General features: G+C 41.6%; 1 protein-coding gene across 11 annotated transcripts in view; it reads left to right on the top strand.

Moving 5' to 3' along the window:
- Positions 1 to 13,743, top strand: part of zc3h13 (zinc finger CCCH-type containing 13) — an 82,499-nt gene that overhangs the window by 40,329 nt on the left and 28,427 nt on the right. For 8 of the 11 annotated variants that reach the window (XM_080204201.1, XM_080204194.1, XM_080204196.1 and 5 more), the window contains 4 exons: positions 2,901 to 3,205; positions 5,070 to 7,403; positions 9,763 to 9,954; positions 12,540 to 13,017. In XM_080204201.1, coding sequence (XP_080060327.1) covers positions 2,901 to 3,205; positions 5,070 to 7,403; positions 9,763 to 9,954; positions 12,540 to 13,017 — 3,309 coding nt within the window. Of the gene's footprint in view, positions 1 to 2,897; positions 3,206 to 5,069; positions 7,404 to 9,762; positions 9,955 to 12,539; positions 13,018 to 13,743 lie in introns of all 11 variants that reach the window. The other 3 variants (XM_080204200.1, XM_080204195.1, XM_080204198.1) reach the window with 2 other exon arrangements.

Below are 13,743 nucleotides of genomic sequence, written 5' to 3'. Positions count from 1 at the left end.
TGCAGAGAAATTCCTGGTCACTGCCTGGTATATTGGCATGTGGCAGAGAGCAGAATGGGGCCTTTATCCACCTGCACCATAATTCTGCCTGTTGGTCCTCACTAATTAAAGTAAAAATAGTGCTCCTGGTATAAAGAGCTTTGGGAGTGAATTAGCTGTAACATTGCTCCCATTGTTACTATTTCCCCTTTGGCAATCCCTTGGTAGGATTTTTCCCCTTTGGCATTTTTGGAAGAAAGCGACAAATATATAGATACTCCTTTTTGTAGGTTTCTTTCAGTCAGTTAAGGGGGTTTCTTGGAACTATTGTGCATGACTAAATTCTTTAATTGTCTAATGTTTATAATAGATACTTATTTTGATGGTTGATTTAACATGGAATTATTGGTTTGAGGGAATATTCTTTGATTTGAAGTAACATGTATTGGAGTAATTTTTTTGGAGTTTTAATTTTGGGAATCTGACAGTTATAACAATGCTGAAGCAATTCAAGGGAACAGAATAATAAGATCTATGATTAAGATTTCGTTTTCTCCTATCTGAAAATGATTAAGAAACGTTGATAATGAAACCTTTAATGAAACTATTTTAAAATTTTCAGAAATGAAAATAGGGGTATTCAACTATTTATGTTGTTATACAGCTTTAAACATCTTCCAAGCATTCCATTTAATAAGACAAACAAGGACAAGTAATTCAATTATTTCTTTATTTAACACTTGTAGTACCTACTCAAACATAAACATTTGTAACTCGTTAACTTTTTACCGAACTTTAACTTTTAAACTGCATATTAACTTTAACTAAACATCATATTAACTGAAAATAGATACTAGCGAGTTAGGAAAACCTTGGCCAAGAAATTTCCTCGATGTAGAATCTACCTGCATGTCTCTGAAATATCCTTCAGGGTACAAGCTTTGTTGCCAAACAAAGAACTCTCATGTCTTTTATCCACAATTCTCCACTTGCTTCCGGAAGATTCTCTATTACCAGAAACTGATCACATGACTTGAACATCCAATGAAATTACTTTTGAACTAAGCCATGATGCTTGTTTTTTTTACATGTTCCATACATAGCAGCCATGAATCGGAGCCATGATGTCTCAGTTTATGTAAACAACTTCCCTGATCTGACCCAACACAAGCTTCAGATCACAGCTCCCAGACCAGAGCTTCTTTACCACCTGCATCTGGTTTTAATTTATAAGTTGACCAAAATTCCCAGCAGCTTCAACTCTCAGCCAGAATCACCATTTTAAAGCCACTATTGCCATTATTGTTGTTAAATTATTGTTGCAGCAGTTCTTTCTCTGTCCACAACATATTTCTATGCGGATATTTACCGGAGTAAGGAGCAATTGGGATTAAGATCTAATCAGGTTGTTGGCAGATATTTAGATTCGAAAACGAATGAGCACTTGAAGGAGGGTGAACACTAAACTGTGTACAAGTTTTGGATGGACCTTTGCCCAGTCAAATATTGAAAAAGCATCCATAATAAAATATAGATCCATTGTCTTAGGTACCTTCAGATGGGAGCAAGATGTCTGTTATAGCTAATTAGGAATTGGGATTTGAACCCGTATCCCCCTGAGCATTAGCTCAGGCCTTTGAATAACTACTCCAGTCCCCTTCCAATTTTCCCATGCATTTTAATCTTTCCGAGATCACAAAGGGCTTGTCAAGATCTTACAATCTTCCCTAGATATGGGGGAAGTGGCAGAGGATTGGAGAATGGCAAATATGACACAGATTCAAGAAAGAATGTGAGAATAGTTCTAGTAACTACAGGCTAGTTAATTTAACATCAGTGGTGGGTTTATAAATCATAATCGGGGAAAAATATCAACAGGCATTTGGAGAGATTTGAATTAATTAAGGTGAGCCAGCATGAATCTGTGAAAAGCAATTTGTGTTTGATAATTGAATTTTTTGATGAAGAAACAGAGAAGGTTGATGAATGGAATACAAGGATGTTGGTTATATAGATTTTGAGAAAGCATTTGACAAAATACCACATAAAAGGCTGGTTAATAAAACCGAGGCACATGGCATAGAAAGGTCAGTATCAATTGGGATAAAAATTTGACTTGGAAACAGTGTTTTGTGCTAAATTGTTTTTTAGACTGGAGGATGAAAGACTGATGTTCTCCAAGGATCAGTGCTAGGACTACTGCTTTTTGATACATATAAATAGCTTGGATAGTGAAATTTCAAAACTTGCTGATAACACCAAAATTAGAGGAGTGGCAACGAGATTGATACAAATTGACCACCACAGGACACAGGTTAGCTGAATGGGCAGACCAGTGGCAGATGAAGTTGTGAAGTAATGCATTTTGGCAAAAAGGTTAGAAAGTGGCAATATAGACTCAATGACACTGTTCTAAGGTGCGTGCGGGGATGGAGAGACCAGGGAGTGCGTGTGCATAGATTTTTGAAGCTGGCAGAACATATTGAGAGAGTGCTTAGAAAAGCATATGAGAACTTGGGTTTCATAAATTGAGACCATGGACTACAAAATCAGTGAAGTTTTGATGAACAAAGCCCTGATTATTGTGACCTGATCTTGTCGCCACACTTTAGGAAGGATGTGAAGGTGCTTGAGAGGATACTGAGCAGCTTTACCAGAATGGTTCTGGGAATGGGGATTTTATTAACAGATTAGGCTGGGGAAACTGAAACTGTTCCCCTTGGAGCAAAGGAGATTGAAGGAAGATGTAACAGAGGTCTTATAAGATTGAGAAGTTTGGATAGGATAGACGAATAAAATCCCTTCTTACTAACTGATGGTAAAATAAATAGGGACACATGTAAGGTTGTGATGATACCTGAAGACTTTTAAAAATCCTTTAAGTATTTGAGTTAACTTTTGAAATGCTATCCTTCTAGCAGATCACCTTCTTCCCAGAGACAACATCAAACTCCCACAGTATCTAGACAGCACTCTCCATCATCACGGTCCGGTTCACCTGGAGCGAGAAGATCAACTTCCCCACATCACAAGCGATCCACTTCACCAAGCTACCATCGTGCTGCATCTCCTTCTCGGAGACGCTCCCCTTCACCATATGCTGCACGCTCGTCATCACCGCAGAGAAAGCAGAGTCCAGTAAGACATAGGTCCTCTGGCAGGGAAAAAAGTAAACACGAAGAAGAAAAATCACCATTACAGGAGCGCCGACGTGAGAAAAGGGAAGGTAAAAACAAATGGCTTTTGAGAAAGATTCAGTTGAATTAAGTGCATTCTTTTTTTAACACAAGGTTTTAATTTGTTGCATCAAATTTAATGTACTTGAATGTTCAATGATTAATGTACAGTTGAGAGATGAGCATTTCTATCAGCGTTTATTTTTATATATTGGCACAAGTACTCGTTACTGGATAGAGTAAGACACCAGTTCACACCTGTATTTTGCTGCGTAGTAACTGGAATGTTTAGAGAGAGAAAAAGATCCTCTAAACAGTTGAAAGTTAGTGTCCCACAAACAGGATAGAAAATTAGCAATTTACTCAATACATTGGACTTTGTAGAAAGCAACTAGAGCAACTTTGAATCATGACACATGTCCGCCCTCTCAAGGGGTTGCCCCATGTCTACATTACATGAGTGACGTCCCTACAAAGTACTTCATCAGCTGTAAAGTATTTGGGGACTTGCTGAGGCTTGAAACATCCTATAGATATACAAGCCATTTCTTTAACTTGTAAAACCTATAGATATACAAGCCATTTCTTTAACTTGTAAAAGTGGGTACTAAAGACAAATTCCTTGAACTACTAAACAGCCCCATTCTGACGGCCATTTTCATCCCATTAGGAATGCCCTGTAAACTAGCTACCCTTTGTTTATGTCCATTGTTCTAATGGGTCATGGGCTATATGGGGAGAATGAAATATGCTCTATTTTATTCTAATATTCAGATCTTTAAAATAACAGGTTTTAATACCTTTCTGAAGTTGCAAAGTTAAATCTTTATTTCATTAAATTCATAAAATAGTGTAATGAACATTTTGTTCTTTTGTATCCAATGACACTTCACTAAGTACCTTGCTCTGGCATCTCTAGAATTCTAGCCATTAATTGTATCAGTTTACTGAGGAATGATTAATGAATGCTTAAACCCATTAAGAAAAGTTGTTTTGCCTTCTTGTTTTTCAGTTACAGACAACATTCAGCCATTTAGAGTGGCTCAAGTTCTCAATACAGCAGCACTTGTAATTACCTTTGTGAGAAACACAGCTCACAGTTAAACAATTTAGTCAAGTTCTGAAGGAGCAAGATTTTATTTGACGTTCTTGCAAGACCGGGTGTCTAGCGAAATAGGCACACCTCACATAGATTTGCAGCACATTTTATACCTTTTTACAAGCATTGTGATAGCTTTGCAATGTGATGTTCTCTCCTAATTGGTGGTCCCTGTCCCATCTATGTGTTGACATTCTCCTATTGGCTCAAGGTGTCCTAAGTTCCTATTACCTCTACTCCTCATCTAACAATGTCTCCTGTTATCACAAGAGTGCATTAGCAAACTCATCCATCTTATCCAATACTGTTACATGTCCAGTTCAGATTGGTAGTAATCAATCCTTTGCCAACTTAATCACTGCTGTCCCGACTATCTCAGTGACCCCTTCCCCCTTTTATGTTTAGTTGTATAAACAACACATCTTGCAGACCATTTGCTTTTTATAACGTGGGCCTCTTACATTCCTGCAGGATGTGGTGTATGCTTCACTGCACATCACATCTCTGATGTTATCTCTACATTACAGGCAGTCTTTTTATTATCCCTAATTATTGCTGTGTTAGCAGCATCGAACCTTATGTCCTATGTTTGTGACTAAACTCACAGTTGTTTCCATAAAGTGGGTTATCAATATGCCTAACTATATCCAATCTATTTAACTTCAAGCTATTTCTCTATGGTCTACAAATATATGTGTTAACAACATCTTTACCTATTGCTCACACCTTCGATATTTTATTTGCACAGGACATATTTTGTTGTTAACTAATAATGCAGATTTTGTTCCAACACTAATTACAGTTTTTCTTTCTAGAAAACAGAGGAAAACGGGAACGAGAAAAAGAGAGCAAGGATAGTCGTGACCAGCGGGATTACGAACTGGATCAGAATACGCTCCAAGAAAGGGATGAGCGAAAACATAGGGAAAGCCGTGATACCAGAAGCAGTCGAGACCGCAAAGAAGTGAAAGAAAGCAGTGAGCGCAGAGAGTACAGGGAACCTCGTGAGACTCGTGATACAAGAGATACTCGAGATTACAGGGACAGCAAAGACTCTCGCGATCTGAGAGAGCAACGTTCTGCACGAGATGCTCATGACTATAAAGAAAGCAGAGACTCCCATCGCAAAGATGAACAGTATCATGAGGACCGTAGTTACAGCCGAAGCCATGGCAGAGATGAAAATTCCCGAACTGACGCCAGGAGCGAGAGCAGGAATGAAGGAAAGAATGACTCCAGGAGCGAGAGCAGGAATGACTTCAGGAGCGAGGGCAGGAACGACTCTAGGGGAGAGAGCAGGAATGATTCCAGGAGTGACAGCAGGATTGATGCGAGGAGCGAGAACAGGATTGACTCCAGGGGAGAGAGCAGGAATGATTCCAGGAGTGAGAGCAGGAATGATTCCAGGAGTGAGAGCAGGATTGATGCGAGGAGCGAGGGCAGGATTGACTCCAGGGGAGAGAGCAGGAATGATTCCAGGAGTGACAGCAGGAATGACTTGAGGAATGAAGGAAAAAATGACTCCAGGGGCGAGAGCAGGAATGACTCCAGGGGCGAGAGCAGGAATGACTCCAGGGGCGAGAGCAGGAATGACTCCAGGGGCGAGAGCAGGATTGACTCCAGGAGCGAAGGCAGGATTGACTCCAGGAGCGAAGGCAGGATTGACTCCAGGAGCGAAGGCAGGATTGACTCCAGGAGCGAAGGCAGGATTGACTCCAGGAGCGAAGGCAGGATTGACTCCAGGAACGACAGCAGGATCGACTCCAGGGGAGAGAGCAGGAATGACGCCAGGAGTGATGGGAGGATTGACTCCAGGGGAGAAAATAGGATTGACTCCAGGAGCGACAGCAGAATTGACTCCAGGAGCGACGGCAGAATTGACTCCAGGAGCGACGGCAGAATTGACTCCAGGAGCGACGGCAGAATTGACTCCAGGAGCGACGGCAGAATTGACTCCAGAAGCGACGGCAGACTTGACTCCAGGAGCGACGGCAGACTTGACTCCAGGAGCGACGGCAGACTTGACTCCAGGAGCGACGGCAGACTTGACTCCAGGAGCGACGGCAGACTTGACTCCAGGAGCGACGGCAGACTTGACTCCAGGAGCGACGGCAGAATTGACTCCAGGAGCGACGGCAGAATTGACTCCAGGAGCGACGGCAGAATTGACTCGAGAGCTGAGAGCAGGATTGACTCCAGGGGAGACGGCAGAATTGATTCCAGGAGTGACAGCAGAATTGATTCAAGGGCCGAGAGCAGGATTGACTCGAGAAGTGACGGGAGGATTGATTCCAGGAGTGAGGGCAGAATTGATTCGAGGAGCGAGAGCAGGATGGACTCCAGGAGTGATGGCAGAATGGAGTCCAGGAGTGACAGCAGAATTGATTCGAGGAGCGAGAGCAGGATTGACTCCAGGAGTGACAGCAGAATTGACTCGAGGAGTGAGAGCAGGATTGACTCCAGGGGAGATGGCAGAATTGACTCAAGGAGTGAGAGCAGGATTGATTCTAGGGGTGACGGCAGGGGTGAGAGCAGGATTGACTCCAGGGGGGAGAGCAGGACTGACTCCAGAGTGGAGAGCCGGAATGACACTAGGGCCGAGAGCAGACTTGACTCCAGGAACGAGGGCAGGAGTGACTCAAGGGGCGACAGTAGGATTGATTCCAGGAACGAGAGCAGGATTGACTCAAGGGGCGACAGTAGGATTGACCTCAGGAACGAGAGCAGGATTGATGTTAGGGGCGAGAGCAGGCTTGACTCCAGGAGCGAGAGCAGGACTGATAGGGGAGAGAGCAGGATTGACTCCAGGAGCGACAGCAGGACTGATGGCAGGGGAGAGAGCAGGATTGACTCCAGGAGCGACAGCAGGGTTGATTCCAGGAATGAGAGCAGGATTGACTCGAGGGGCGAGGGCAGGATTGATGGCAGGAACGAGGGCAGGATTGATACTAGGGGTGAAAGTAGGATTGATGCCAGGGGTGAGAGCAGGATTGACGTCAAGAACGAAAGCAGGATTGACTCCAGGAGCGAGAGCAGGATTGACATCAAGAGTGAAAGCAGGACTGATACCAGGAGTGATGTCAGAAGTGAGTCCAGAAACGAAAGGACAGCCAAGGCAAGAGGGAGAGGATCAGAAGTAACCGAAAAGGGTGAGATGTGTATGTTTTTATTTCTTATGAACTCCAGGTCCAATACCCATGATTTCCAACCACTAGCAGACACATCTTCTGAGTGAAACTTCCAGAATCTTTTCTGTGCAATTTTGCTAGTGTCATAAAACCCATAATAGATTCTAGGTGAGATGGTTGAGTGAGAAATTTGTGATGGTTACAAAAGTGAAATCATAAATGCAATTTACATTTCTGACAACATAGCTGAACAGCATGACAATCATCTCGTACACATCTTACTCAAGGTTAATGATGAGGGGCTTAATTTGAGCGAGAAATCTGTATGCAAGTTTTCATTTACAAGTCATCCACACTGATGAGTTACTTTTGCCAATGTGCTTGTCATTTTAAAAAGTTTGCCGCTTTGATTGCATAAAAGTTTGTTGCTAAAAGAATGTAACAAATGTTTGTTCTAAAGTGAATCCCATGCTGATGGGTGGAACACAACTTTGCCTTGTGGCAATAATATGATACTTCCCTGGCTCAGAACTCATGAATTAAGCTGTAATCCAAATAACCTATGCTTCAGTATTGGATCCTAACTTGCTTTGTCCCTTTATTTTATCTTGGAAGTGGCTGCATCCTCAGGTCCTGGCCTGTTTAACTCTGCTAAGGCAGCATCTGATCTCAGATGACATGTGCTGAAGTATCCCACCTTCTAACTATCGCTTCCTGGCTGATAACTTACAACTTGGTTTGCCTTTGCTTCCTTCACTGACATTACTTCTTCTTTATTCTTTTATGGGATGTCTTGCTGGTAACACCAGTTACCCTTGAACTGAAGGGCCTATTCAGAAGGCAGTTAAGAGTCAACTACATTGCTAAGCATCTGGAGTCACATGTAGGCCAGACTGAGTAAGGGTGGTAGATTTCCTTCTCTAAAGGACATTCGTGAATCAAATGGGTTTTTACAACAATCAGTGCTAGGTTCATAGTCACCATCAGTGTGATTAGCTGTTAATTAATTGAGTTTAAATTCCACCAGCTGTTACGGTGAGATTTGAATCTGTGTGTCCAGAGCATTAGCCTGGGCCTCTGGATTATTAATACAGTGACATTACCTTTATGTCACCATCTCCCCCAGCCTTAAATTTCCTGGTAGTCTTAATGTAATGGTTGGATTCACACACGTTTGAGTATATGGAATTGTGAAAGTAAAAGTTGACCTCTCCTGTGTTACTGAAAGGTTGAATATTTATGTGTTGAAACTACTATTGGAAGTGAGAGTACCACATGCTTGGAATTGGGAGTTGGAGACAATGATGACTTCCTCCAAATAATCTGTAACACTATTCCATGAGTAGCGGTTACTTTAAATAGAAGAAAATAATCCCCCTGACCCACCATTCGATGATTTCACAGAATTTGGAACAGCTCTGGGTGGCTGACTTAAAAACTGGAAAACAACATTGTTCCTCAGAGTGAGCTTGTCTGATCTGGGTAGAAGGAGGTGGATGATGCCAGGAATCTGAGCAGTTTGCTTCTTGAAAAACTAAAAATTGTCTGATTGGTGTCATTGGCAGCAGAGTCAAACTCCACTTTGGGATTTAGAACCTGACATTTCAGTGTAGTAACATCCCACAGCCACCATCAGGACATTATCCTTTTATACCAGTACTGTTTATGTTCAAATTGCTTCAAAAGTAATTCATTGCTTGTCAACCATTGGAGAAGACTGGACGAGGTGAAAGATACAAACAAATTCTTTTTTCCCTCGTGTCTCTTCTGAGATCTGAGGACCCTTGCTAAACTAAGAAATTGCATTTTTATGTTCTCTAGGTAACCTATTGTTCAACAGTGTTTGTCAACTGGTAGAATGTTTCCCCCACCCTCCCCGATATTCTTTAACAAGTTGTGATACACCACGAAAAGTCGTTTTATTTGTACTAAAACATGATTTGTTTTTGCTTTTTGCCAATTTGACACTTCACATTCCCTTCCGGTCTTCTCTTCTCCACTTCTAATCTCTATTGCTACCTGTGCTTCCTGTAGCTTGCCAGATTGGTATAGTGGTTGCCTACACAAAGTAATAATTTCCATGGTCCTGCTTGTCATACCACACAGCTCTTTATCACAGATAAAACTACTGTTGTTTCACCACAGCAGGAATCTGAGTGAGAAACATTCAACTCTGATTTTCACAGCATTAAGAGAGTACAATCAATTTTTGTATTTGACCTGAAATTTAGAAAGTCTTTTTTTTGTTCATCAGCAGAGAAACATCCTTGTGCTTTTTCAAGCATAAGGATTCAAGCACTCTATTGTAAAGAGAGTCTACACTTTTCTGGTGAAGTACTCATTTTGGATTACAAAATAAACAAATCTCTGATCTCTCCAGGGAGTCGTGGAGCAACTAGAAGCACTCAGTTTGACACACACAGCACGAGCAACAGTTACCATGAAAACTGGGATACAAGAAGTGGATACACAGAAAGAGACCGATACGAACGAGACCAAAGTAGAGATGCTTCCTTTGATAGGCGTGGTCATACAGAAAGGGATAGGCGTGAAAATAGAGATCGAGAAAGAGGTATGGGCAGCAATTGTTGATGTCAGTGGTATGTTGAAACCAAATCAGTCTTCAGTGTAACCTGCCTCAGATCTATAAGAGCTTCCTTTTGAAAGTTTTCAATATCCTACTATTAAAAAAGGAAGGCCTGTTTTCATTGTTGAAAGTAAATTTGAAATTTTGTTCTCACTGTCTGGACTCGAGGACTTTTCAGGAGTGCTGAGGCAGGTGGGGAGATAGCGATGAAAATAGGCAGTCCACATGATTTGGAGGACATGGAGTTGAAAGCTCAGCTGAGTGTCAAATAGTATACTTGATAGTCTGGCTCAGTCTGAGAGTGGCCAAGGACAGGAAAGGAATTGGTAGGTAGGGAGCAGAGATTTCAGTGGAGGACAGAGACCATGCTTCCTTGTGTTTAATTGGAGGAAATTTCTGCTCATTCAGCATTAGATGTCAAACCAGTCATATCAAATCAGAGGCAGTTGAAGGATTGAGAAGAATGCTGATGAAGTAGAGTTGGGTGTTGGCAGCAGACTGTGGAACTGGACGTTGTGTTTTCAGATGATTTAGCCAAAAATTTTGGAATCTGCTGAAAACTGAAGACCGATTGGACCTTCATCCCTGGAAAGTAATTATTTTTAAATCAATTCAACTGATCCTGGTTCTTTTCAGATGAGATGGATCATCACCTCTTTCTCACAAAAAGCCTCTAAAATAATATCAGGCTACCAATGGATAAAAAAATGCATCTTGCTCTCCCTTGTTTGCTCTCTCTCTCTCTCTCGCTGGTGTTCTTCACCGTTGCTGTCTCTTGCTCTCCCTCACCTTCTGTTTTGCTCTCTGTTCGTCCCTGTGTTCTATCTCTCCCTCCTCTCTCTCTCCCTGTCTTATGCTTTCCTTAATCTGCACAAAATGACAAGCTGGAAAAACTGATATTGGAAAGAGTGGTTAAAATGATAATCCTATAGTATCATAAGTCAAGATTTTGCACATTCTCCCCATGTCTGCGTGGATTTCCTCCCACAATCCAAAGATGTGCAAGTTAGGTGGCTTGGCTGTGCTAAATTGTCTGTTAGCACCAGGCGGATTAGCAGGGTAAATATCTGGGGTTACAGGGATAGGGCCTAGGTGGGATCGTTGTCGGTGCAGCCTCGATGGGCTGAATGGCTTCCTTATGCACTATAGGGATTCTATGATTCTAACATCCAAAATTTGCAGGAGTCCAGCAATACTCAAAAAAACATATTAAATTCATACAGGATCTTTCTAATGCTGTGTAGCACAATTTATGTGTCTGTATAATCTAAACACTAAGATTTAGGTACAAAGAAAATAGGAGCAGGAGCAGGCCATTCGGCCCCTCGCCATTTCAATTAGATTATGGTTGATTTGCTACCTCAGCGCCATTTTCTTGCACAATCCCCATATTCCTCGATTTCCTACGATCTGGAAATCTGTTGATCCCTATCTTGAACATACTCCATGACTGAGTCTCCAAGCTCTTTGGGGTAAAGAATTCCAAAGATTTACCACCCTCTGAGTGAAAAAAACTCCTCATCGTATCTGTTCTAAAAGGTCTGTCTCTTATTCTGAGACTGTGTCCCCTGGTTTTAGACTGCCACAGCCAGAAGAAACATCCTTTCGACATCTACTTTGTCGAGCATGCCCTGTAAGCATTTTGTGTGTATGAATGAGATTGCCCCTCATTCTTCTAGAGAATGAAGTCTCAGTGTCCTCAATCTCTCCTCATATGACATTTCTGCCATCCCAGGAGTCAGTCTGGTGAATCTTCATTGTATTTCCTCTATGGTAAGTATGCCCTTCCTTCGGTAAGGAGAATAGGGCTGTAGGCCATACTCAGACGCTGTCTCACCACGCCTCTATACAACTGTGGTAGCACTTATTTACTCCTATACTCAAATTTTCTTGCAATAAAGGCCAACATGCATTTTAATCTATCATTCTAAAGAACGTGGATTTAAATAATCTAAAATGTTTGAGCGCCTCGGTTGTTGTAAAGGAAACACAAGTTCTGCTTCTTCATAAAATACCTTTATTTCTTTGATCCAATTCCCCACACAATTCTCCATCAACCAATAGTGCCACCTGTGACCCCTTTAAATATCAGCAACTTCAATTGAATTATTGACATCAAATTAAGACTTAATTGGAAAGTCTGTTAACCCATTGCTAACACAAACTATATCTAACTTTAGTTTTCAGACCCCCAAGATCCAATTATTCCCCAAAGTTCTGCATTCGGCCCTGTCCTGAAGATAATTAATCAAAGATGTTTTTTGTTCCCCTCATGAAACATATAAAGGAAAACTGCCATAAATTATTACATACGTTTTTCACAATGACCTTTAGGCTGTGAAGGAATAGGTATGGAATTTTACAATAGTAACTCTCAAAAGGGATATGAATATATATTTGAAAAGGAAATTCTTGCAGAGCTATGATGGAACAAGAAAGACACAAGACTAATTGGAATAGGTGCTTCAATAATTGGGCACTAGCATGACGGACTGAATAATCTACTTCATTGCTGTAAGATTCTATGTGACGTGTTCTCTACTGATCCAGGTACTCTCTTTATTTTACAGACCACACAGCTAGTTCTGCTACTCGACACCCAGGGCGGACTGATGATCATGACCATGAGGACAAAAAGGATGAGCGGAGATCAGATCGAGAAGAGAGGAGGGATGATAGGCTAAGGGAACGAGAACGCGAAAGAGACCGTGACAAAGATCGGGATAGGGACAGAGAGCGAGAAAAAGAAAGGGAGCTAGATCGAGAGCGGGAACGAGAACGGGTCCGTGAACGAGATCGAGAAAAGGAGCGAGATAAAGAGCGGGAGCGTGACAGGGGCAAGGAGAGAGAGCGGGAAAGGGACAGGGAGAGAGAAAGAGAAAGGGATAGAGAAAAGGAGAGGGAGAGGGTTAAAGATAGGGACCGGGAGAGGGAGAAGCAAAAAGACTGGGATGACAAAGATAAAGGAAGAGATGAACGCAGAGATAAAAAGGACGATCAGCGAGAGGACCGAGATTTGCGAGAAAGTCATGGAGAAAGAAAGACAAGGTATATTCATTCTAAGTACATTCGCAAAATTAATCCATATGCTTTAATAAAACAAATATTCTGTCTCATTGCTTGACTATTTAAGGCCAAATTGACTAATGCATGGAATTAAGGAAACATTAGTCCAGAGACTGATGCTGAATGCAGGTTGGAAAATCATTAATCGATCGTCAGCTCCCAATAATATTTTCATGGCTTAGCTTGTTTTGTGAATACTGGCTACTAATCACTCATCAGCATCTATGTAAATTAGCTTTTGCAAAACCGCAAAGCCACAGACTTGTTGCATAATTTAACAAATTTCTGATAATCCTGAGTCTTCTCAGTGAGGAAACAGCTTTGAAATACTGTTTAATTACCGTAGATCTTTTTAAGTATCTGAAATATTATTATAACCCAGGATGGAACCTGAATGAACCTGACTAAACGTATTTTGATACTCTTAATAGGTAACGTACCAAGAAAGGCATAGGATATGCAATAAGTAGTTTAAATGTAAAAACTTGGCCAAGGCTGGGCAGCTTGTTTTTTTTTTGTGAGACATCCTGTTTATTAGGTACATTTTCCTCTTTCCTATCTGGGGTCTCTCTATGCATAAGACAACTTGGCCAAGAAGAGACTATTAATTGAGTGCTGCTCTGTTGGACTCTGAGCTGGGCAAGAGCTGATTGGAATGGCACTTCAATTTTTATTGCCTTCCTCAAGAAAAACTGCCACCTTCTTACC

The sequence above is a fragment of the Carcharhinus amblyrhynchos genome, chromosome 15 (assembly GCF_965287045.1).
Source record: "Carcharhinus amblyrhynchos chromosome 15, sCarAmb.v2.hapA, whole genome shotgun sequence".
Classification (NCBI taxonomy): domain Eukaryota; kingdom Metazoa; phylum Chordata; class Chondrichthyes; order Carcharhiniformes; family Carcharhinidae; genus Carcharhinus; species Carcharhinus amblyrhynchos.
Note: the sequence above shows the minus strand (reverse complement) of the source record. Positions and strands in the feature narration are given on the sequence as shown.